This window comes from Chelonia mydas, chromosome 9 (genome assembly GCF_015237465.2).
Source record: "Chelonia mydas isolate rCheMyd1 chromosome 9, rCheMyd1.pri.v2, whole genome shotgun sequence".
In the NCBI taxonomy this organism is placed as follows: domain Eukaryota; kingdom Metazoa; phylum Chordata; order Testudines; family Cheloniidae; genus Chelonia; species Chelonia mydas.
Genome location: NC_057855.1, coordinates 31,152,364 through 31,177,793, shown reverse-complemented (window position 1 = coordinate 31,177,793; position 25,430 = coordinate 31,152,364). Strand labels below are relative to the sequence as shown.

General features: G+C 41.3%; 1 protein-coding gene across 1 annotated transcript in view; it reads right to left on the bottom strand.

Annotated features, from left to right (window-relative positions):
- The window catches only part of SLC9A9 (solute carrier family 9 member A9), a 310,159-nt gene that overhangs the window by 117,874 nt on the left and 166,855 nt on the right, over positions 1 to 25,430 (bottom strand). The window contains exons 10-12 of the mRNA XM_037908590.2: positions 19,496 to 19,609; positions 17,814 to 17,925; positions 7,279 to 7,432 (exon numbers count right to left, since the gene is read on the bottom strand). Coding sequence (XP_037764518.1) covers positions 7,279 to 7,432; positions 17,814 to 17,925; positions 19,496 to 19,609 — 380 coding nt within the window. The remainder of the gene's footprint in view (positions 1 to 7,278; positions 7,433 to 17,813; positions 17,926 to 19,495; positions 19,610 to 25,430) is intronic.

Sequence of the window (25,430 nt, the reverse complement as noted above, 5' to 3'; positions counted from 1 at the left end):
AGCACGGATTCCTCTCCCCATACAGCGATCAGATCCCGTACCTCCCGTTCGGTCCATGCTGGAGCTCTTTTGCGATTCTGGGACTCCATCATGGTCACCTCTGCTGATGAGCTCTGCATGGTCACCTGCAGCTTGCCACGCTGGCCAAACAGGAAATGAGATTCAAAAGTTCGCGGTTCTTTTCCTGTCTACCTGGCCAGTGCAGCTGAGTTGAGAGTGCTGTCCAGAGCGGTCAAAATGGAGCACTCTGGGATAGCTCCCGGAGGCCAATACCGTCGAATTGTGTCCACAGTATCCCAAATTCAAGCTGGCAAGGCCGATTTAAGCGCTAATCCACTTGTCGGGGTGGAGTAAGGAAATTGATTTTAAGAGCCCTTTAAGTCGAAATAAAGGGCTTCATCGTGTGGACGGGTGCAGGTTTACATCGATTTAATGCTGCTAAATTCGACCTAAAGTCCTAGTGTAGACCAGGGCTAAGTAAATTATAACACATTTGAGTATGTAGGCCTAAAGTGCCTGGAGATTTTGGGTGCCCAACTTGAAAAACCTTAATGAGGCCTGCTTTTCAGAAGGTGCTCATCTCTTTCTGAAAATAAGACCACCTTAAGATGACTCACTTTGGGCACCCATGAATCTAAAATAACTGGTAACTTTTGAAAAATTAGACCACATTCTTTTAAAACTAAGATTAAAAATAATTCAGCCTGTTTTTTCCCCCCGAGAACTCTTTAACACACATTTTTGTAAGTCACTCTGTGTGTGTTGGTGAAACATGAGGTAATCACAATACTTTATCCATAAACTGAACACTGATGTTCATAAGATGGAACATTGCCATTCAGTGTAACATAAGGAAGAACTACATTTCTAAACTCTTTTAGCCGTGCCATTAGGTACAATTGACTCCATGATGATTACATTGACTGGCGTGGTTTCTTTTTAACATTGTATTTTAGGGCATGGAAATGTTTAAATGATCAGAACAGTTTCTGTGATTGAAAGACATGATTTCCCAAGCACTGAGCATCTTGGTTAGACCAAAAATCAGCCTTTATGTAAGCAGGCACAAGTCTTTCAACGTAGTTGCACTTGCTCACTTAAGTGTTGAATTTGACTGAAAGTTCTGGACATTGAGAACGATGGAGGGGGCTCCTGGGACGCACGCGAGCCTTTTGTTAACAGAGTTGGCCTTTGGTCCTGGTAAGGTTAGTGGATACCTGAGTATTCCCTCACCCCTTCCCACATCCACATTTTGCTCAACCATTTGCTACTATCCAAGGCTCCCAACCAACTCTCCACACTAGCCAAGGGACAATTTCTTCCCACCAGACTGTCAGACCAGCCAGTGAGTCCTAAGGGGGTACAACGTATAGCACTGGTTGCTCTTGGGATGGACATGGGGTGGTGAGGAGAATATGGAACTGACACATTTTGGGGGCGAAGGAAGTATATGGAATTTTTTTGCAGAAATTTTTATCACCTGGCTGACATTTTGCTGACTGAAGTGGAACATTTGAGGGAGCCCACATCGGTGACACACAGGTTGTTTTGACATAGATCAGACTATATATTTTGGCAATTTGGTGAAAAAATTGGAGGGCAGGGAAGGCACATGTAGTTGTAGACAAGAAGAAAATTATTTTGTAAGACTGTCATCTTTGGAGGTGCGTCATCTTCTTTCCTCCAAAGAAGGGAGTGACAGGCTATATTTACAGAAGACTGAACTCTAGTAAAACAAATATGATCAAAGTTCCCTATCTAGGGAGAGATGGATGACTTGCTAGATATCATTGAAACAGATTGCCTTTCACAGAGATTATTATTTATATAGCACCACTAGTTTGCATGGCACTGTCAGATATACAAGAAGTCACGGTTGTTGCCCTGACAATTTTACAATGTAAATTAGACAGATAATCCAATAAAGAACCCAATAACCCAATAAATAATTACAACACACGACGGTGTGCTGGGGAGGGAAGAGATCAGAGCATACAATGGGAAGGGAGGACAGCTTTTGGAAGTATGTTATTTGTACAGTAAACAGACTGTTTTTGATAAATGTGAAACAAAATATTTTTGCTTATTTTTAATATCATCGGGTAAAGGATTATTGATTATTATTGTTTACCTGCACGTAGATTAGTTTCTATGCAACCTGTCTAAACTCAAGCACAACCTCTCTGTGACCTGGCTAGACTCAATCAGCCTGGGATAGGAAAGAGCTGAATCCCCTGAGCCACTGACTGGAGCAATGCTGCTAAGCTACTGGCCTGTCCCACTTGGCTATATGTGCACAGAGGAATATTTACATGGATAAGGATAAGATCTAATTCATCCAACTAACCTCAGTGATCATAGCTTGAATTCCCCAGGGGGGTAACTATTTAATCATTGTATAGATAAACCAGTTAAAGTTCAATAAATGTGAAATTGATTCAAAATATTCATCGGGCAGAGAAATCAGGCACATCAAAACCACATTTTTCTTTAAATACAAAATTCCTACAGAACTCTCTCTCTTGGGCTATGACGCTGATGAAGTTAAGAAATTCAGTGGGAATTGTGTACCTACTCCTTTAAGCTCCTCTGAAAATCCCAGCCTTAGTTACTAGACTAAATTATTTTATTAATCAATCAATTTAGAAACACAGACCCAGATCCTCAAAAGTACTTAGGTACCTAATTCCCATTGAAATCAGGGGTCCTGGGCAGAAGCTATCTTTTCTGGACAGTTACTATCCCACTCCATCCCCCCTCCCCCAGCCCCTCCTGCTGGTAATAGCTCACATTACCTGATCACTCTCGTTACAGTGTGTATGGTAACACCCATTGTTTCATGTTCTCTGTGTATATAAATCTCCCCACTGTATTTTCTACTGCATGCATCCAATGAAGTGAGCTGTCGCTCATGAAAGCTTATGCTCAAATAAATTTGTTAGTCTCTAAGGTGCCACAAGTATTCCTTTTCTTTATCCAACTTCAGTGGTTCTGAAGTTTCATTAAGGAAAGGACAGTAGGGGAAAGAGCTAATGAGGGTGGGATGAGCAGGAAGATACTTACATTTACTTAAAATCTACTATCAGCCACTAACTTAGGATCCTGAAGACCCTTACTCTCATAGGTGGTCTTGACTGATGGGATCAGAACCATTGAAGTTAATGAGACTGCTTATATCAGTAAGGGCACATGAGAAGCTGTGCTTTGAATTTCCAAGAAACTAGATGAGGGCAGATATCTAGGGTTCTAAACTTGTCCTGGGAAATAGATGTGTAACCATTATATATTTTTTTCTCCTGATCTTAAGCAATGTTTCACTTCACAAGATTGAATCAGGATATTCCTGATCAGCCCCAGTTTTTGCTGCCACTTGCTTTAATTTGAGGTAAGGTTGTGTAACAACTGTTTTGCTGAGTAAAAATGAAACCGTAGCAAGTCTGATAAGGATGCCAGACACCTGAGGTGTATATCTAAATTGCAATGAACTTGGCTGACATTGTAGGAGATGAGAGATTAAAAAAAAACAACAAAGTATCGAGGAAATACAAAGCTCACATACTATATATGGATGCCAGCATTTTATGTTTATACAGTATATTTGTATGCTAGTCCTGATTTTGTCTGAAAGCTTTTTATCTATGCCTCTTTATTAAGGCTCCCATTTAGTAATCTTCAGCTGGTATTTTACAGCAACAGTCTGACATGAAGGTTTGTTAATCAGACATTACTCTGTAAACAAGCAAAGCATACACTATATATAGAATAAATGCTAAGCAACTGTGAATTACAAGACTATAACGCCACTAAGGTTTTATCTGGTGACATTATAAGCTATGGCAGAGAGTCCTGAATGGATTATGAAATAACCAGAACTCAGAAATGGCATTAGGATCTCATTATTAAAAGTTGCTTTGCAAAAAAACAAAAATATCACTACATGATGGATACTACATTGTATTAAAAAATGTAAACATACTTTTCCCCACTTTCCTTTTCACCTCTTTTTCTCTCACTACCCACCCACGCCTCCCTCTCATAGCTATCCACCAACATGAATTCATTTAAAAACTTTCACAATAAAGGAGCAAACTCATTAAGTAACAAATCATTGGCTGAATGCTACACAAATAAAGAAGGTGGAGGAGAGGCATGAAGAATTTCTGGTAACTTTTGCAATTCACAGGGTAACCTCTACTCATGAATTACAGCAGTTAGCACAGCAGGCCTTAAGGTGGCTAAAGCTTGGTTACCTATGAACTGGGACACCCAGAATCAGTGGCTCCCCTTTGAAAATGTTGACCATAATATCTCACCTCTTGTTCTGCTACTGCTGCCAACCTATTTTCTAAGAGGGAGGCTGGAAGTAATCTGGACCCATCCCTGAACTTCTTCTTAAATCTGCTTCCAAGGGCAGGAGTCCTTCTCATTTAGGACATGTCTACAATGCAAGGTGGGCTGTGATTCCCAGCTTAAGATGACACACTCAAGCTAGCTCTCATCAAGCTAGTATGCTAAAAAATAGACTGTAGTCACAGCAGTGCGAGCAGCGGGAGGGGCTAGTACCTTGAATACATAGTCATCCGAGATGCTAGGCATGTACTTGTAGTGGCTAGTCCTTCCTGTCACAGCTACACTCTACTAAGGAAAATGAGACAACCCAGATCTACCAGTGGATAGTTAATTGCTCAAGCAGCTGGCTAACAGTTAATTAGGCAAGGAATACCTGGGCCTAATACAGGCTGATGAGGGCTCAGTCAGGAAGCCCCAGAGAAGAGGAAGCCACCTGAGGAGAGAGGATCTGTTGGGGGGGCTGGGTAGGAAGCTACTCCCAGTGGTGTCTCCCAGGAGAGCAGAGGTCATGGAGAGCAGGAACAGGCCTAAAGAGAAAGTGCTCCCAGGCAAGGGACCAGAGCAGCTCAAGAGAATAAAGTGAGTATGGGGCCTTGGGAGCTACTAAGGGGTAACCTCTGGCTCAGCAGAGAGTGAAGCACTGGTCAGGGAAGACTGGCATCCAGCAGAATGCCCAGCACAGACCCAAATTCCAGGCAGGAGGGGCGAGACATAAGACTGGTTAAGCCAGGGGTGGAGAGTTTCCAGTGCAGTAGCTAGCTGAAGCTTTTTGAGTTGGTCTTTTCTGTTAAATAATTAATAGAAAGGCCTGCTTGGACTTATTTATACCCTGGGTGAGGGGAAGCTGAGGCAAGGGCTCACCTACAGCATGGTGCTTGATGACAGGGGACTCGCCAGGGAGACCTCCCTAACCTTACACCAGCTCACCTTAGAATTAACCACAGAAGCGTTTGCTGGCATTTTATAGAAACAAGAGACAACAGGAGTTGAAAGACCTTGGATATTAAACCTCCTCACACAGAGGTGGTCACCACTGATCTCTCTTCTTAAGAATAATTTAAAATTTTGCCTGTTCTACCTCATGGCAGAATGTACTTGCATCTCCCATAGCTCACAGATGTCTCTCTGTTTTTCCCTGTCAGAGCCTTGAGGAGTGCAACATAACCTCTGAGAAGGAATGCACTGTGCTTAGCAATCAGCTCATATATAGTTTCCCTCAATTTTGATGTCAAGGAATCAAAGGTGACCAGAGGGACTAGTTAGAGATATGTCATAATATGTACTGGGCTAAAGGCTGTCCTCAGCTACACCTGTGCAACCCCACTTAGTACTCCAGGATTGCATGAATGAAACTGAAAAGCGTGATGGATCAAATCCTCTCAAGACATCCCATCTCTTGAAATGAGCTCCAAATAGAAATAGCAAATGTCATAAACATACAGCTAAGGGTAGCCTAGAATTCCTCCTTACCTGTAAGGGGTTAAGAAGCTCAAATAACCTGGTTGGCACCTGATCAAAAGGATCAATGGGGAAAGAAGATACTTTCAAATGTGTGTGGGGGAGGCTTTGTTTGTGCTCTGTGTTGTGAGTTCTCTGGGGAAGCAGAGAAGCATCAGGTCAGAAAACGCCTTCTCCTAAAATCATCCTAAAATGACTCTCAATATTGCAAAAAGAGTAAGTAAATAAGGCAAGGCACGTTAGTTTATCTTTTATTTTTACTTGTGAATTTTCCCTATGCTTAGAGGGAGGTTTATCCCTGTTTTTTTTGTAACTTTAAAGTTTTGCCGAGAGGGGAATCCTCTGTGTTTTGAATCTGATTACCCTGTAAAGTTACCTTCCATCCTGATTTTACAGAGGTGCTTCTTTTACTTTTTTCTCTTTATTATAAAGTTCTGTTTTTTAAGAATCTGATTTACCTATTTGGTTGGTATATTATTCTCAAGCCTCCCCAGGAAAGGGGGTGAAGGGGTGGGGGGGATATTTTAGGGAACAGGAACTCCAAGTGATCCTTTTCCTGAATCTTTATCTAACTCACTTGATGGTGGCAGCAGTACCCATCCAAGGACAAGGAAGGATTTGTGCCTTGGGGAAGTTTTTAACCTAAGCTGGTAAAAATAAGCATAGGGGGTCTTTCATGCGGGTCCCCACATCTGTACTCTAGAGTTCAGAGTGGGGAGGGAACCTTGACAGCAAATATGATGTACCCATTATACAAAATGCTCATTAGCATTCAATCAAAGCGCATATCACATTTCTGACTAAATATCACTTCTTTTGCAATTAGAAATTAAACAAAATTAAATAAATAAAATGATGATTTCCTTCTTCCTGATGTTGACATAAGAGTCTGTGTGTATATATGTGTGCACAGTTCCAAGAGATTCTGCCATTGTCCCTTGACAACCTGGGTGAGCGCATTTCTTGCATACATTTTGCTATCTGCCCGTCTGTGTCACTAGTATGGCTGTGCAATAGTTTCCAGGAAGGGGTTTTGATAAGCATTGAAGTTACGTGTAGCATTTTTGTGAACAAGTTTTTGATTAGGGCAGGAACTGTTTTTGTATCTATATCTTTTAATCTTGTATAGTGCCAAGCACGCTTTGTCAGCATTTAATGATAATAGTGAGTTTAAAGAACAGTAGAGAAACACACCTTTAAGAATCAGAGATGGGCTTGAATTAGACATTTGGACAAACTCCCCCACCCCAAGCATTTTGCCCCTTGTGCCTTGGACCTATCCCTATCAGATGGATCTGAAGGAGAACACTGATCCATACCCTGTTGAAGTTTGGAGACTTTCAGAGCCAGATCCAAGCTTTATGGCTTGTAACCATCTCTACTGAGAACAATGAGTATTGAAAAGTTCAGGGGTTGGCCATAGCCATTCTATTATTTTACGGTATTAAATAATTGTCAGATAACACTAACCTGATCTGAAGCCATGTGAGCATCGCTGTGGTGCCCCCACCAAAAACCCAGACTGTGAAAAACACAATAAGCAATGTTGTAGTAAACATCATTTGTTTGGGTTGAGATTCTGTGTCCCGAATAGCCAGTGCAAATGCTATTGCACCACGTAAACCTGGGAGAGAAAAGAGACATGCATGGCAACTTAATATGCTTGGACATAAAACTATTTCACGCTTTCCAGCCCCAGTCCTATTCCTTGTGAAAAACCTAAACAAATGGGCCTAAATAGCAATTGGGGAGAAACAGAATGCTCATCTCCTCCATGGCTGCTACAATAGCTTCCGCCATACCGGTGTCTTCTGCCCACATAAGGACATTTGGCCTGAAGATTCATGTTGCTACAGGGAATGAAATGTTGCTGCCTCCAGCAGTGGCATTGGAATAATTTGAAAGGTGGGGGTGCTGGAAGCCATTGAACAAAACTGTCAACCCTGTATCTGATGGAAACCACTTCAAGCCAGGGGTGCTGCTGCACGCCCAGGACCCCTTGTTTCAGCACCCTGGCTTCCTTGGACTCTGCTGAACTTACCTGGGCTGGAGAATTTAGTCTGTGTTCATGTCTATAATGCAACTATTTGTAAAGCAAATTTCTGCAAACATGTCAAAGCAACTAGTCCTCACTGAGAAATTAGATATTGGGAAATCTCTGTTCAAATTAAAAAATAAAAGGAAAAAAGGAGAAAAGAAAAGGGGAGCCTTCCCACCATTTGAAATTTCTCAAGTGATAAAAAACATTTTTTGACCATGGCCTCATATTTCAAACAAAAAAGCAGACATTTTATATATTAAAGTCGCACACACTACAAATAGTCAGACTGTGAGCCTTCCAGTAACTGACACTAAATCACATTTAATTGATGTGACGGTATTTAACTCACACACAATCAGCTTTGCAGAATTTCACAATGAAACCATTCTGATATTTACAGACTAATCAGACATTTGTTTTATATCCATATAGTTCTTTATGTCAGGAATAATCTCCAGCAGCCAGACTCTGACACCCTTATTCATGTTAAGTAGCACCATAATCCTTTGGGTAGTCCCATTGATGGAATTAAGTAGTAGTTAACATGAATGAGGATATCAGAATGTGGTCCATTAGGACATTCCTTGTTTGTGGCCAAGTGAAATATAATCATTTAAAAAATCATTTTTGTGCTAAGAACAAGCACAAGAAATAAAGACTAATAAGTAGTTTTTAGAGAGAGGTTTAAATGCCTGCTATTGAAGATGCACAATAAATGCAGTTTTAAAACTATTATATAGCATGGCATTTGAAATGTTACAATAAATGTAAAATGTATCCACCTACAGAGACTGAATCAATAGCAAAAGATACAAATGGGGGGAAACAGCTAACTTTGAGTTTAAAAAAGCCCCTTAGGGTTGTAATAAGCAAACAAAAAGGACCTCATAGTATGATACATTACAAGACAAAAAAACAAAAACTAAAGCACTATTTGTGGGGGCATAATAGAAATATTTTGAACTTCCCTAATGCTTTCCTTTTATCTTAAAAAAAATCTTTATTAGTTTTTCAAGAAAAAACACAAAAATCAATGGGGAAAATGCAAAGAGAACATTTAAATGAATACAACAATTCCTATGAAGGGCACAAAGCATTTTGCAAATATTAACAAATTAAGCCTTATATCAATCACCCTCGCAAGGTGGGTAAGGATTATATGGGGAACATTTCACCCACTGCAGAAATGTAATTATCTTTGGAGTAGAACGTGGCAGCTGTTTAACAGCGCAAGCAACACTGTGCAAAATTTTGTACAACAAATGAAGGATTCTGTATCCAATCAAAAGCAGAAGCATCACATGTACAAGCAAAACGGAATAATCTCAATTGAAATTTGTCAGTGACACCAGATTTAACATATCTGGCTCTTGGGAGTGCTTGTTCTTACTTTTTATCTACCCTATACACCATATTTGGGTGTTGGTTTATTATTGACTCACTGGGAAGAGTGTCACCAACTGAACACCAACACAAAAGACCTCATGTAAAACTAGGGAGGTGATAGTGCTGCTCTCTATAGCCCTGGTGCCACAGCACATGGAATATTATATGCAGATCTGGTTCCCTTAGTTTAGGAGGGGGATGGAGGAAGGGAGGGAAGAGTGAGCTCCTTTTGGAGTGGGGCTTGGGAAGAAGGGAAGAGCTAGCTCCTGTCAGACCTGGGGTGGGGAGGCACAGAACATGTCCCCCTAAAAGGGATCAACATTAAATTTCTGCACATGCTCCTGGTGGGCCCAATTAGTAAGTTAGGAAGTCTATGGGAAACCTAAGATGCTCCAAAGCTTTGCAGAACAGAGGGGGGTGTGTGTGTGTGTGTGTGTGTGTGTGTGTGTGTGTGTGTGTGTGTGTGTGTGTGTGTGTGTGTGTGTGTGTGTGTGTGTGCGCGCGCGCACATGAGTGAGAGAGAGAGTGTGCGAGAAAGGTGAATCTATGGTCTATATTTGGAAAGTGGGGTCTCTGACTTACAGTAGAAAAGTGAACAAAGAAGGTGCAGTACAGTGGGATTTTCAGTACATATACTATGGGGAAATGGGCTAGACTATGGGGAAATGCCTCCTAGTGGAACAATGGATAGGGGACAGTTGCTGTTTCTGGTCTGAGTATGGAAAACAAGATGTGATATGTTATGGTTGTGTGATGGGGTGTTCACCCCACACTAGCACAAAAGGGTCAATGCGGCTCAGAAGGGATTAATTGATCAGTTAGACCATACCTAGAGGAGAATTAGGCTTGATAAACCAATCCCTGATTAAGGATGGAGCCCAGCTGAGCAGAAGCAGGTCTAGCTCACATAAAGCCATGCAGCGAGGGCAGAAGGAGGCTGCAGTCACTCACTGGGCTTAGAGAGGGAAAAAGAGAAAACCCAGAGGGAAAGTAGATGCTCTGTGAGCCTGGCCCTGAGGGATGGGCATACCCAGAGAGATGGTGGAGTTGGAAACAGCTCAGGGAAATAACAGCAAGGCTTAGGACAGTGCAGAGTTGGCCATGGATTCAAGAGTCCCTGAACTGGAATCTGGAGTAGTGGGCAGACCTGTGTTCCTCCTGCCACTGGGAAAGTGGCACAGTCTTAGCAATGAACTAGAAGACTGCCTGAGACAGTTTGTATGGAGAAACTTTGATACCCCAGAAAGGGGAAAACTATAGTGACCTGGACGGAGGGCCAACCCATGAAGAAGAAGCAACCAAGTCCAGAGAACCAGAGAGAGAGAAGCACGCAAAGGGTGAACAACAGTAAGAGGAGCCTGGTTGAGAGCTAATCCTCAAGTGAGCCGCAAAGAAATGCCTGCCCCCAGCGGTGAGTAGAGAACCTTGTGACAGGTCCTCTGATCAAGGAGCATAGATGAGACAGAGGAGGGTCAAGTCATGGGTCTGGATATGAAGGGTAAGATGCTTAGCATAATGAATGGGTGGGTGAGCAGGAGGATAGTCTATGATTGGTTCTATGAGCTGTATGCAGCATATGCATGCTGCTTTTTGGTAGTTTGTAGCCCAGACTGCTTACAATCTTAGGGGAGTGGTTTAAGAGGGATTTGAGGCCAGATAGGGATATAGGAATACAGTTAAAGATGTTTATATACAGTGGCATATCTGACCTGTATACATTTAGTTCAGAGATTTCATGAACTGTGAGTATAGCAACCTTAAATATTGCAATTTTTTTGCTGTTAAATTTTATCAAGTCTGTAATCAAGCTGTAATGATTACGACTGATTAGTATGTGGCGCCTGGCCATGTCAGGCAACTTAGATTATGTGGTCATGGAAGAAGGAATGAGAGGTCAGAGAAGTAGGAAGAAAATCTGAACTTTGTCTTCCCGAGGAAATTTAGGGTGAGACTTTTGAAAGCACTCTCGGTTGACCTCACTTTGCTCCTATTGAAGTCAAAGGTAAATCCCTCACTGACATCAGTGAGCAATTAGGCCAATACTGAGCACTTCTGAAAATCCCAGGTCAACCTTTGATAACAAAGATGATCTCAGCAATGGTTGTAGATGATGGTTTAACTCCCTGAGTAGGCAGGAGCAGAGTGTGTTCAGTACTGCTTCAGAAACTCTGGTGGAACCTTGCTCATAACATGTTTCTGTCCACAAACAGCTTGTGTACTAACTCCTAGGGAGAAGTCAGTAATGGGACTAAAAGTCATATTTCCTGTAATACTTCAGCTAAAAGAACAGCTCTTGTTTAGTTAAGGACAACAGCTTTTTAAATGTTATTCCAGTATTTTAGCTACTTCGGTTTGCTTCTCCAGAAGTCTAATTAGCACTTATGGCTGCTCTGCCTGAGGCCACGGGTAGTGATTGATCCCCGATCACTCTGCTATCAACTCCGGAACTCCACCAGGGCGAGAGGCGGAAGTGGCGTCGACGGGGGAGCGGCAGCCGTCGATCCCACGCCGTGAGGACGCAAAGTAAGTGATTCTAAGTCGATCTAAGATACATGGACTTCAGCTATGCTAGTCTCGTAGCTGAAGTTGCGTATCTTCGATCAATTTTTTTCCCCCACTCTCCCTCAGTGTAGACCAGGCCTGAGGAATGAAAGCTTCTTTGTCTATCAGTTAAGAGCCAGTCAGAGATGCACTGAGTTATTTGTTCTGTACCTTGGTGAAAGCTTTCACAGCTGTGTGTATTGTCTGCACTCTATAAACAAATCATCTTTTCAAGCAACTTCCATTTAGAAAACACTCCAGCAATTCAAATGATTTAGGCCATGTCTACGCTAGCACGTATGTTGGAAAAACTTTGCTAAGACACTTTTCTTTTTGTACGAAGAAACTTAATACTTAACAGTCAGAATTAAATCATTTAAGAGACACACATACACACAGAGTTTATTGAAAGAAGGATCTCTCTCAGCTCCCTTCTAGATGGTCTTACTTCTCACAACTCAAACATGCAATGGGCTGTATCACCCCCTCCCTGTGATAAAGCTCAGTGGAAGGAACTCTCGAAGGAACCCTTTGCTGAGAGATTCCCCCTCATCAACACTTAGGTATTTGGGATATACCATATTGACAATTACTCCATATTTCTGTTTCCTGGCACCCCTGCTGTCCCCTTTGGCAGCATGACTCCACTGCAACACAACTACCAGTACTTGGGTGGGTCTGTATAGCTGGAGACTTTGTTTAAAAAGGGATCCTACGGCAGGGGAGGGGCTCCAAGGAAAACCTGTAATATCTTTTCTATGTAAGCTCCGTGGGGCTGAAGGATGATGTGTGCCCAACTGGCCCCACTCCACCCAGTCCCTGCACACACCTCATGTGACCTTCACACCCACAGAGAGCCCTGTGTGGGGCCCAGAGGAACATGCTGCAGGGCTGCCTAGCTCTCTCATGTATGGAATGAGGGGAATTCACCTGATAAGAAGACATTCTGTATGTACTTCTGGGGGTCTCAATCTCACCCACTGTTAGTTTTTTCACTCATTGCCCAATTTTCTCCCACCTATCGACCACTTCTTTAGAAATCTGGGGGAACACTTCCCTCCTGCTAGCTTCTACAGAAGTTCACTTTAATACTGGGTGCATATGTGTATATATGCCAACTTGTGTACACACTTTTTCCTTTAACTTTTTCTTCTGTGTGTTGTCTTTCACTCTCACACCCTACTGATACTTCATGCCCTCTGCCAATTACATCATTAGTGCAGCAGCTGGGCTGCCCTGGCTTTGCAGCAGATGTTCTACAAGCCTCCCACTGGTAAACAGGACAGGGCAAAACAGGAAAGCACAGCTGAAGACCAATAGAGATCTTGGAAAAAGACACGAGGCTACAACTCGGTCACATACTAACTGGGCACATGTTTTGTTTAAAACTCAAGTAGTGCCTGTGTGACCCAGGGACCTTTTGGTGACAACTGGCAGAAGACACAGAATGTGTATAGGGTTTTACAGGGAACTGGGTCATACATCTGCACAGCAGTTCACCAAAGGATAGCACGCAAGGTCTCTACCCAGAGCGAGTAGCCCACTTGTCATTGTAATCATTGCAAAATGTATGTACAGATAATATTTAAGGAGTTAGATATCTATACTAAAATTATGTTCTTAAGGTCTTGGAATTAAGACAGGTTATCGCCTGAAAGAGATTCTTCCAAGATAACAGACACCTATCTCCTTGTCTGGTCATTTGTGTACTGTACGCCTATTCACAGACTGAGCCACAAGCAAAAGTAGAGATTGACAGGATTAAGCAAACAGCATGGGGTGTTCTGTTTAGGAATAAAGACAAAGGATGGGACTGGTAAATCTAGGGAGGCAAAGAAACACACAGGATCTTTCACGCAAGAGGCAAGCTTACAGCATGTCTATCTCACGAAAGGAGGCCACAGCCAAACCTGGCCACAGCACTGCCAGGATTTTGGGTGAATATTAATCTAAGAGGCATGAGAGTATCTAGATATTAAAGTCTAGGCTCTAGAATGCATGTTATGATTCTATTTCATATGTAACCATTTGTTTCCAACACTTCTACTTGCTATTGAAACTATGCTTTGTTAAACATATTTGTTTTCACTATAAACATATCTAAGTGCTGGGCGTTAAGCAGAGTGGTGATGTGTGGTGGAATTGGTTAGGTGGCATGTCCTGTTTCAGTATTCACAGATTTGCTGCTTCCAGAGAGAGTGTCCAGTGGACCAGGGGCTGGACACTGCAGGGAGATGCTTGGAAGGATCAAGGGTTGGAGTGTGACAATTGCTAAACTGTTTAAAAACAAACAAACAAAAACCAGCAAGGCCTAGAGGGAAGTGTTTGTGTTGCCGCAGCCAGTGGAGTTGGGGAGCTGACCCCCAGTAGGCATGGATAAGGCTTCCTCATGCTAAGGGCATGTGGTAGCAAGGTGCCTCACAATCCTGGATAGTCCTGGAAAGCATCACACCTAGCTGATTCCAATGCCAGTGCCACCCTCAGAGCACTGGGTTGAAGGCATCAGAAATGGACATCAGGAACACATCAGACCTGTCCTCCACTCTCTATACTGGCTTCCCATGAATAGTGAATCCAGTTCAAGGTCTCAGTCCTTACCTTCACAGCGCTCCATGGCCCAGGCCCAGGATATCTAAAAGACCATCTAAAGCTCCTGGACAAAGACTGGAGTGACAACTATGCTCCTCTGGCACAATGAAACCCTCGACAACAAGAATAAGGCTAGTCTGTGCAAGGGACAGAACTTTTTGGGGAACAGTACAAGGTTGTGGAATGAACTCCTACAGGAACTAAGGATGATCATAAACCTCACAACTTTGCACTTCAAGTGCAAGGCACATTTCTTGGACTTTTACTTATTTACACACACCCACGCAGACCCCTATTGCTATGTGTTTACATTAGAGAAGGCAAAGATATACCCTAGCAAAACAAGACACACTGCTAGCAAAACAAGACACACCTCTGGGGAGCAGGTTAGAAAACAAACACTATGTGACAGATGTGTAATCACATGGCTTCATACACTACCAGAAGGTGCTCAGATATTATGGTGATGAGCAGGGTATAGAAACCTAAATAGAATAGGATAGTCCTACTGGAATTAAGGGGGAATCAATGGGAACACTTCAGGAATACCTCACTCTGCAATGTGAGTAAGGATGGCAGATCAAGACTTTTATGATTTGATATAAGGTTTGCAAATCCTGGTGATCTAAGCCCCTAAAGGGCCATGTAATAGGGTATTTGGTGGGCTGGATGTAGTAGTGCTTAGTGCTCACCCAGTAGTGGGGGTGGTGGTAGGGAAGCCCAGGCCCATCTTCTCCACCAGGCTCCAACCCAGGGTCCTAGGAGGATCAGCAGCGTTTGACCTCCAAGTGGCCCTCTGAGTTACCCTCCATGGGTCACTTCCTATCACTGTTTTCCTCACTCAGTTTCTGGCCCCAGACAAGGTAAAAGAAAAATAAACCAGGCTCAGCATATAGTCCTATTCCCTCAGAGAGGCTTTTTCAGCCCATCTGCCAGGAGCCTTCAGGGTAGGTCTGTCCTCCTCAGCCTCTCCCTTCTGAGCTGGGTTGCTCCCTTTTCAACCCTGACCAGTTGGAACATGCTCTGCAGGACTGAAGGAAGGGGCTAGCTGGCCCCAATACTGTTGTTTAACTTCTTCCAGCCCAGTGTGGGGTTTGTATACTCCATCGTAGGCCATGATAAACTCTGGATGAATTTCGTGGTAAGTGTGTGTTTACAAAAAAAGAAAAAAAAAGGTCTCCAGTATCTATCTATCCTTTGGTTTATGAGGCTTTGCAGAATTCATTACAGTTCCTCTCATGAGCTCCTTGATTTTAATTGAGAAGAGCCAAAAATTAAGTTTAGTTCTATATACCGTCGATTGCAATCACTGGAGGAGGTCTGAAGACCTTTTAGCTAGAAAATGTATCTGTACCTTCTGAGGCCAAACTCTACCCTGGTTTACTCGACTTAGAAATGTGCTTGCCTTTCTTGAAATCATCATTTTCTCTGTATATAGCTGTACTCAGTATATACTGTTTATTCTGTATGTGAAGACACTAGGTGACTGTGGGCTATAGTTGTTAACACACATCGGGGTACAATTATATTGGAAACCCGCATGCCTTGAGAATGTTGTGATGCATGAAGCTTAAGGCAGTGTGAGAAGCATGTGAGAAGTGCAGTTAATCAGTGTTACTGCCCTACTTGCAGTATGTCATTTGCTTTTATGAAAACATTTTTCTTAATGAAATAAAATATTTTAATGTAAAGACAGTTAAGAATTCGCATTCTGATTTTTTTTGAAATAAAGTACTACATATATCGGGAGCTTTAAATATTAGCATTTTCAGTTCTCTGCTGACAGATATTAGTTGAAACGTAAAACCGAATGCACAAGTGAGAGTTCTCACTCTTAGTTGTTGGCTGCAGATGACCTTTCCACTTCTGGTTCTGTGGAATGTGAGATTAGATTGGACAAAATAAGAAAAGTGAAAGATGAAGAAAAAGTTATTCTAAAATCCTTCAATCCATACCCTGCTTTTAAAGAAAAATCAAGGGGAAAATGGGATCCAGAAGTAGAAATTTACAAGAACCAAGGGAATACATGGGTCAGGAGATTGGTAATTAACCTTATACGGAGACTTTCATCTCTATATTGCGGAAATGAATCCAGCTCAGGATGCTAGCTAACAGAAACTGTTACCATATAATTGCCACATAGTTGTCTATTTGAAATGAACAGGAGGTCTGAAATCCAGTTCCTAATGGATAAGTGTCTACATCACAACCGGCCCTTCCCCCGCATCCACCTGGCATTAATTGGCAATATCATTGGTAGTTTTAGTGAAGAGGATGAGTGGGCGTGGAAATGAACTAACATCTCTCCCCTAAAGGCACGGTTCTTTCAAGTCAGAAATGAGACCAATTGATGGAGAAGTATGGGGAAGCATGCATTGTAGCTACTTCTGGTCTATCTGTTTTGTGGATAAATAGAACACTTCATATCCAGGGCTGACCAAGCAAAATGCATGCAATAAAATTCATATGAGAAAAAGGAAGACACTGGCTCTGACTTCCTCCCTGCTTTGGAAGAACGCTTCAGAAACTTGCCTGGGGTATAGTTCCACTCTGGAAAGCAACTTTGCAAAAATGGCGCTGTGCGTTCCATATTCATCTCTCTCAAAGGTCAAATGAGCTCATTTAACAAGTGAAAAAGGTGTTGGTTTTTGGGGGGGCGGGGTTTCTACCAGCCAATCCTACAAACCTTCCCTGCAATCCGAGAGTCAAGCTGAGATATTTCTGCCTCATGTACGTCTAGGAATAAAGAGATTGCAGTTGGGATTTAATAATTCTGTGGATGATGCACAAATCAGAATAGAATTCAGCACCCTCTCCAGATCTGTTTTCGTTCTGCAGTACTAACAGCTGTTAAAATCACTACAACTTTAGGTTAGTAAGTAAAGCAATCAGATATTAGACTGAATCCATAGAAGGAGCAGGCCTATTGAATAAAAAGCTGTTATTTTTACAGTCACTTTTCAGAGTAAAAATGATCTTTAAGTTAGGGAGAGTGGTGGGAGACCACATGATTGGTGAGTGGGTATCTATGAAGAATACCACCCTCTCTCAGAAAGTGACAGTACAGGAAATTAATTTCGTTGCGTGTAACATAAGCATACTACCAGGAGTAGTTTGGGTGCCTAAGACTGGAATAAAATATTCCCAAAATAGAAAAGGATGTTGCGAGATGGAGATGGACAATGAGTTTTGAGATGGGTAACCTAAGTAATGGGTTTCCTACATTATTTTGCTTCATAGGTAATTAAAATCATTAATACACATTTACACACAAGCTCGTAAATGATCATGGAACTATCCAAAGTCTGTCATTGACTTCAATGGGCTTTGGCTCAGCCTGCACGTGCATATCTAGACCTTTTGTCTTCTTGCCAGAAAATAACTTTCTCTGCCTTTATTCTATGTCAGGTGTTAGAAAACGTAGATACAAAAGTACAGTGGCACTTACCTGAAAACATCATCATGTGTTGAAAGTTCCTGGGAATCTTTTGTTTTCGACCCAAATTCAGAATGAAAGAAAGTGGGTATATGTTGCATGCTCTTGCTATGAAAATTGCCACCTATAAGGTTAAATGTGAGATGCTGAGGAAAATGGCCATGGGGAAACAGGAAAACTGAGCTAATAAACTTTCTCCAGGTGAATATCTTGAACATGAAGTTAGAATAAACATACTATTAAATGATTGTTGAGCACAATTCATAATTTCAGATTTTAGCTATCCAGCCACAATCTTGCCAGTTTCATTATGGACCCATTTAGGGGCAGAATTTGGCTCTCTTCAACCATCTTAGTTTTGAGCTCCTTATCCTGTACATCACTTCACTCACTGTGCATTGACTCATCACATATGACTACATCTTCAGCCCTTCAGTAAAATGCACACCATAAATTATTCCAATGGAAATGGCATTATCTCCTTCAATGGCAATTTAGGAAGGCTAGATGTATTTTTGGACATGATTACTGTCTTCTTTCCTCACAATTCACATGGGGTATATCTTTATCTTCATGTCTTTCCTTTTTTTTTTCCTTGTGTAGACTTTAGAAAGGGATTTTTATATTATCCCTCTGTGTATCTAGTACAAAAAGTTTCCTGAATAGATATTTTAGAAAAATCAGGACAAAAAAATCACAACTAATTCTATATGGAAACCTTGCTCATAAGGAGGTTCCTCCCTACCCTCACCTTGTAAATCCTAGGGCTCAATTATGGCTGTAAGCCTGAGACATGCTGTGGATGAAAGAGGAGGTGACGCACCTGAGTGTCTGGAAGCATTATGTCTGCAGAGTCCAGGAGCAGGCACAGTGCCGTTAGGGGCTTGGGAGAGCACACACATCAGCAGTTACTACACTTGTAGATCACATAGCCCCTGTATGTCTCTCTAGCATAGCCTTGAACCAGCTTGTTGGCCCACAACAAGAGGACATCATGGGTCATGGTCCCTTTGCTGCTGTCAGCTCTAGCAGTCCTCCATTGCTAAGGTTAGGGACAGTCATATTATATTTGCCTCTGTGTAGTTATGGGGGTACCAGGCTCCTTGAGTCCTTTCTGTCCTCTAAACTAACCTGTACTAGGGGAGCCATAGTTTGGGTTTTAATATCAATTTGGAAGTTACATCTAAAAGTGAATGCAAGCAAGCAAGCAAGCAGTAAAGTCCCTGTTTGTGAAGCTACTGCAATTCATCAAAGAGTAACAAGCAAAGGGCTTTTGTTTGGGGAGGGCAGGGGGAAGGAGTCATTGTATGGCATTCCAGACTGGTACGTGGCACTGAGGAAACATGAAAGAACTAAGGGCAAAACCTCCATGTCTCGGCCGATATGACATCAACATCAGTGGGAGTTCCATGTATATAAAAAGAATGTAAGAAATGAGAGATTTGCCTTAAGCTTTGCACATTGCAACAGGTCTGCAAAATGTTACAGTTCATGCTAGCAAATCATCTCTTTAGGTCCGTTAAGTGAGTTACTGAAATGTACATATTAAAACAAAGCCAAATGCCTGCCTTCCTCTTCAATTTGAACCCTACAAAGAATTTATTTTTAGCATTTTAAAAAGACTTTTGTTTACTTGATTTTAATTTTTTTCACCCCAAACAGTCATTTTTGAAGATACTTAAAGCAAAGGATACAAATGCCCCAAATATAAAGAGAGCATTAAATATATGATTTTGGAATGTGAATAATGCAAGCCCCATGTAACAGAAGATGACATTCTCAGCCAAGAAATTCATGAACTCGAACAACTGAAACAAAGAGAAACAAAAACCATTATTATGACTCGTGTCTGTAACTGGCTGGTGTTTGTCACATAGTCCACATTAACTTGGAAAACAGGCACATTAGATTATAGGGACACTGACAACTTGAAATCCAGTCTTTCCGAAGAGTTTCACTAAACTATAAAAATAGTTTGTTGCTACACCATTTGCTGAGTTTCCGTGGCAATGGTTGTGGTTTTACAATGACCTTTTCTTGTATTTTTACATGTTTTCCTCCCCTTCATTGCCGTAGGAAAGTCCCACGCAAACAGGGAAAAACTGGCAAACTAAAGTCTCAGTCCAACTTCACTGAAGGCAATGGAAGCATGACACTTCATTTTACACTAGCTTCAGTGGGAAGTGAATTGGGTCTTTGATTATACAAGAGAATACAGTGAAACTGACTATGCATAAAGTGCAGTCAAATGTGTGCACGCACAAACCCCCAGAGAACTTTCCTCCTAATCTTGTTCAGTTACAGCAATCATAGGCATTACTTGTGGCAATATAATTTCAGACAGAAGTGTGATTTTTAAGATGATGAACTAAAAAAAAAAATCATCTATGATAAAACCTCCAGAGTCTTGTAAATTGGACCATTTGGACACAGCGGTCAAATTCTCATTTCAAACCAATCTATTTAAGGAATCATTTAAACATGTTACATAAGAATGGCAAATAATTTAATTGCTATAACACGGTTTCTTCTGTGAAACAGACCAATACATCTATTTGTCTTGAGAGGATGTTCCTGATAGGATCAGGAGACAATTCACTTTAAAGGGAAAACAAAAAACGTAAATCTTCAGTCTGCTTCCATACCTGGAGAAACTATAGACAGTGTCCCCAAAGCAACAACAGAGTACAGAAGCAGAGAACTTTACATGCCCGTCTTCTTCAGTGTAGAAACCTATTGAAGCCAGCAGGACTCTGTGTGGGCTTGGGAGTCAGTGCTAGCAAATCCAATGCAGAATCAGGGCCTAAGTTTGTAAATTCTGCGTACAAACATATATAAATCCGCTCTACTAAGATTCAGAAGGGTAGTCATGTTAGTCTGGATCTGTAAAAGCGGCAAAGAGTCCTGTGGCACCTTATAGACTAACAGACATATTGGAGCATAAGCTTTCGTGTGTGAATACCCACTTTGCCGGATGCATATAGTGGAAATTTCCAGAGGCAGATATAAATACGCAAGCAAGAATCAGGCTAGGGATAACGAGGTTAGTTCAATCAGGGAGGATGTGGCCCTCTTCTAGCAGTTGAGGTGTGAACACCAAGGGAGGAGAAACTGCTTTTGTAGTTGGTGAGCCATTCACAGTCTTTGTTTAATCCTGAGCTGATGGTGTTAAATTTGCAAATGAACTGAAGCTCAGCAGTTTCTCTTTGAAGTCTGGTCCTGAAGTTTTTTTGCTGCAGGATGGCTACCTTTAAATCTGCTATTGTGTGTCCAGGGAGGTGTTCTCCTACAGGTTTTTGTATATTGCCATTCTTAATATCTGATTTGTGTCCATTTATCCTTTTATGTAGGGACTGTCCAGTTTGGCCGATGTACATAGCAGAGGGGCATTGCTGGCACAAGATGGTGTATATTACATTGGTGAACGTGCAGGTGAATGAACCGGTGATGGTGTGGCTGATCTGGTTAGGTCCTATGATGGTGTCGCTGGTGTAGATATGTGGGCAGAGTTGGCATCGAGGTTTGTTGCATGGATTGGTTCCTGAGTTAGACTTACTATGGTGTGGTGTGTAGTTGCTGGTGAGAATATGCTTCAGGTTGGCGCTTTAGTTCGGTAACTGGTAAACCACGCTCTGACTGGGCACCCTCCTGGCCAATGAGACTTCCCAGGAAAGACTGCTTTAAAAGTGGTTGTTTAAAGTTACTTGTTTAAAATGAATAAGCAGCCTAGTAATAGGTAGCACTCTCCTGTGTGTTTAAACTGTTTCTGCCATGGAAGTGCATCCTGTGCACTTTTTTTTTTCCCTGACGAACCTTTGTAATCGTGAATATTAACAGAGATTGAGCATAAATTTTTTCCCAACCAATATTATTTTCTTTATGCCAGTAAAAATTAGTTCTTCATTAAACACTTTCACATTCTATATTAACCCCAAAGTATTGTATGTACCAGTAAACATTCTCTTGCTGCATTGATGTAGCTAGCTACTTGGAAAAATGCCAGCTCTCTATGAGTTAAATCTCAAGTGGCTACATTTCTGCATGACATCAAAGTAGGACAGAAAGCACTTCAATAATCCAACATCAACCAGGGGAACCTGGAGAATCATATTGATTGTACTGGGTACCGTGAGAGATTTGAAGGTGCGAGAGAGCCATTAAAAACCCCTGTAGTCAATGTTAAGTGAGGGATATAAAATTTATGACATTTGAATGTTATTTAATTAGAACACAGCAATCATAAAATTAAGGATACTGATAAATCAATAGTTGATGAAAACTACTTTTGCCTGACTGTTTTAAATTAAAATACAGTGAATGCAGACTACTACCATTTTTGTAGGATTCTGGAATACCTTTATTACATTCTAATCACTTTACTTATTCTCTCTTTCAATTAGAGGCTTCAAAATCACAGAAAGAAGATTTGAATTTGAAGCCATAGCCTGCAAACCTTTATACTATGGGCAAAATGTAAGGAATAATGAATCCTTACAACATACTCATGTAAAGCTCTTCATTTCTAGGGTAAACTGCTTAGTGGTAAGAATCATGCATAAATAACTAGGGCTGTCGATTAATTGCAGTTAACTCATACAATTAACTAAAAAAAATCATGATTAAAAAATTAATTGCAATTAATCGCACTGTTAAACAATAGAATACCAATTGAAATTTACTAAATATTTTGGATGTGTTTCTACATTTTCAAATATATTGATTTCTATTACAACACAGAATATGAAAGTGTACAGTGCTCACTTTATATTATTATATTTTATTACAAATATTTGCACTGTAAAAATGATAAAAGAAATAGTATTTTTCAATTCAGCTCATACAAGTACTGTAGTGCAATCTCTTTCTTGTGAAAGTGCAATTTACAAATGTAGATTTTTTTTGTTACATAACTGCACTCAAAAACAAAAACAACGTAAAACTTTAGAGCCTACAAGTCCACTCAGTCCTACTTCTTGTTCATCCAATTCCTCAGATAAACAAGTTTGTTTACATTTACGGGAGATACTGCTACCTGCTTATTTACAATGTCACCTGAAAGTGAGAACAGGTGTTTGCATGGCATTTTTGTAGCTGGAGTTGCAAGGTATTTACGTGCCAGATATGCTAAACGTTTGTATGCCCCTTCATTTTTTAAAATCACTTGACAGCCCTATAAATAATGAGAATTTATATGAGAAGATATGCCTTTGTTTATTTTTATATGGTGCTGATTTTAAAGTCGCAGCTTATTTAGGAACTGCAAACTTAAAAACAAATGCAAGAGAGTGAGAATCTCACAGTATAAGGTATTTAAAGTCCTGGAATGAAATTTTGGCTGAATGGACATCAATGGGTGTTTTGACTTCCATATGGCCAGGATTTAACCCCTATCATGTTTATGCACAGTGCAACTAACTTTCTTCCTCTTCCTGGAGCAGAGTTTTATAGGATTCCTAAGATGTGGTGAGGAAGTAGCAGGCAGGGGGAAAAAAAGAAAAGAAAAGAGATGCAGGAGCAACAGGAAGGTAGGGGAACAGCCAATAATATTTTGCATTTTTACAGTGCTGTTCATCCCCCATCAATTCACACAGCACCAGTGAAATGCAGGACGAAGGCAGCTAGGTGCACAACTGGCACATGGCACACTGCTCTCTAGTAACAGGAGAGGATACTTTGGCCACGGACATCAAGGCAAACCCCTACTTCTATTAGAAAAGCCATGGGAACTTGAATACTCTTGCAGAGCAGAAAGGATGTTAAAGCAAAATTTTCAGCTGTGATTGTCTGAAGTTAGGCACCTAATTTTTTATTTAAATCCCTCAGTGTGTGGCTTGATTTTCAGAAGTCCTGAGCAACTGCAGCTCCCAGGGTAGTCGATGTGAGTAGTATCTCACCATCTGTGAAAAACTCACTTGTCACTCCTGTTTAGGGGCCTCACTATGGACTTTGGCCCTCGATTTAGGCACCCACATTTTGAAAAGAATGGTCCTAACTTTTTAAGGTGCCACCCAAAAGACCAGAAAGTAAACTGTACGGTACTGAGATGAGAGGCTGAGTCAACCCTGCTGGCATTTGAATCCGGAGTTCTAGGGAATCTGATTATTTCTTTCCTGATTGACTGAACTATTTCAATTTATAACTATTTTATAGAAGTGCCGGTCCCAGGCTCTAGGCACCTCAGGTTCCTAGGCACTTTGGTACAGGACAAATAACACTAGAAGTACAGTGACTGCAAAGATGAAGTTTCCTGTCATTCCAAAAATGAAAAAACCCAACAAACACTTTGGAGGAAAACTTTAAATGCCCTTAAACTGAGGGATGAGAGATCCCACTCCAGCTTTCTAGTCCTCCATGGAGTTCTCCAGTGAAACCAGTTTTTCTATTCCTGATGTTGGTAAGATAATAAAAAAGTGCTAATGAAAAACACCCTGTCAGGCTTTCTTTAGCTCTCATAAAGAGCAGGAGGTAAGGGGGAGGGGGGAGAGGGAATGGCAGAATAATTTTTTTCTCTCTTTTTCAGACTACCTTTAACAATAATGAGGAGGCAGAAAAAGAACTAGGACCACTTGAACAGTACTGTTGCAAACTCTGAATGTAATCAAGTAAATACTGGAAGCATAACAGCACCTTATGAGTTTAGACCCAAGTGAGAGCCCTACATTTCTACCTGCATTAGGTTGAATGACCTAATGTAGTATAAACAAAGTGACTAACATATGTTAGGCAACCAGTGCCTTTCCTTAGGTCTGTACATACAAAATGAAAAAGTCACATTTCTTGTCTCTTTTTGTATCAAATTGACCAATCAGTGAACCCTGAAAGAACCAGGATTTTGGGGTAGTAGAAGAGAGCAACATAATAATGAGGGGAGGGGAATACATCTAAAACTGGGTGGCTAATTTAACCCTCTCTGAGACTGCTCTAAATCTCTAGCTCTATGCTGAGATTTCTGGTACTGTATGGGAATGTCATCCAGGGAAACTTTCACTGGGGTTTTCAGTTCTTCTAAATCCAGTCCCACATCCAACCAAGCAGTGAAGAACTGAGAGATAAAACAGTTTAAAAAAAATAAGCCTGTTCTGAACTTCTAACAGTTTTGGTTTGTATGGGATAGATGGGGTGGAAGTTTGGGCTGGTTTTATATTTTAACTGGATGAGTCTGACAATCCTAATCATATTGTAAACTAACTTTTAAAAATAATTTTGTTGTTCTTCTGTTTTATTGAATTAGTAATTCACTTCAGAATCTGAGGGTGAATCTGTTTGAGCAAGTCCTCAAGGAATCAATTCTGAAGCACTTAGACGAGAGGAAAGTGATCAGGAACAGTCAGCATGGATTCACCAAGGGAAAGTCATGCCTGACTAATCTAATTGCCTTCTATGATGAGATAACTGGTTCTGTGGATGAAGGGAAAGCAGTGGACGTGTTATTCCTTGACTTTAGCAAAGCTTTTGACACGGTCTCCCACAGTATTCTTGTCAGCAAGTTAAAGAAGTATGGGCTGGATGGATGCACTACAAGGTCGATAGGAAGTTGGCTAGATTGTCGGGCTCAACGGGTAGTGATCAATGGCTCCATGTCTAGTTGGCTGCCGGTATCTAGCGAAGTGCCCCAAGGGTCGGTCCTGG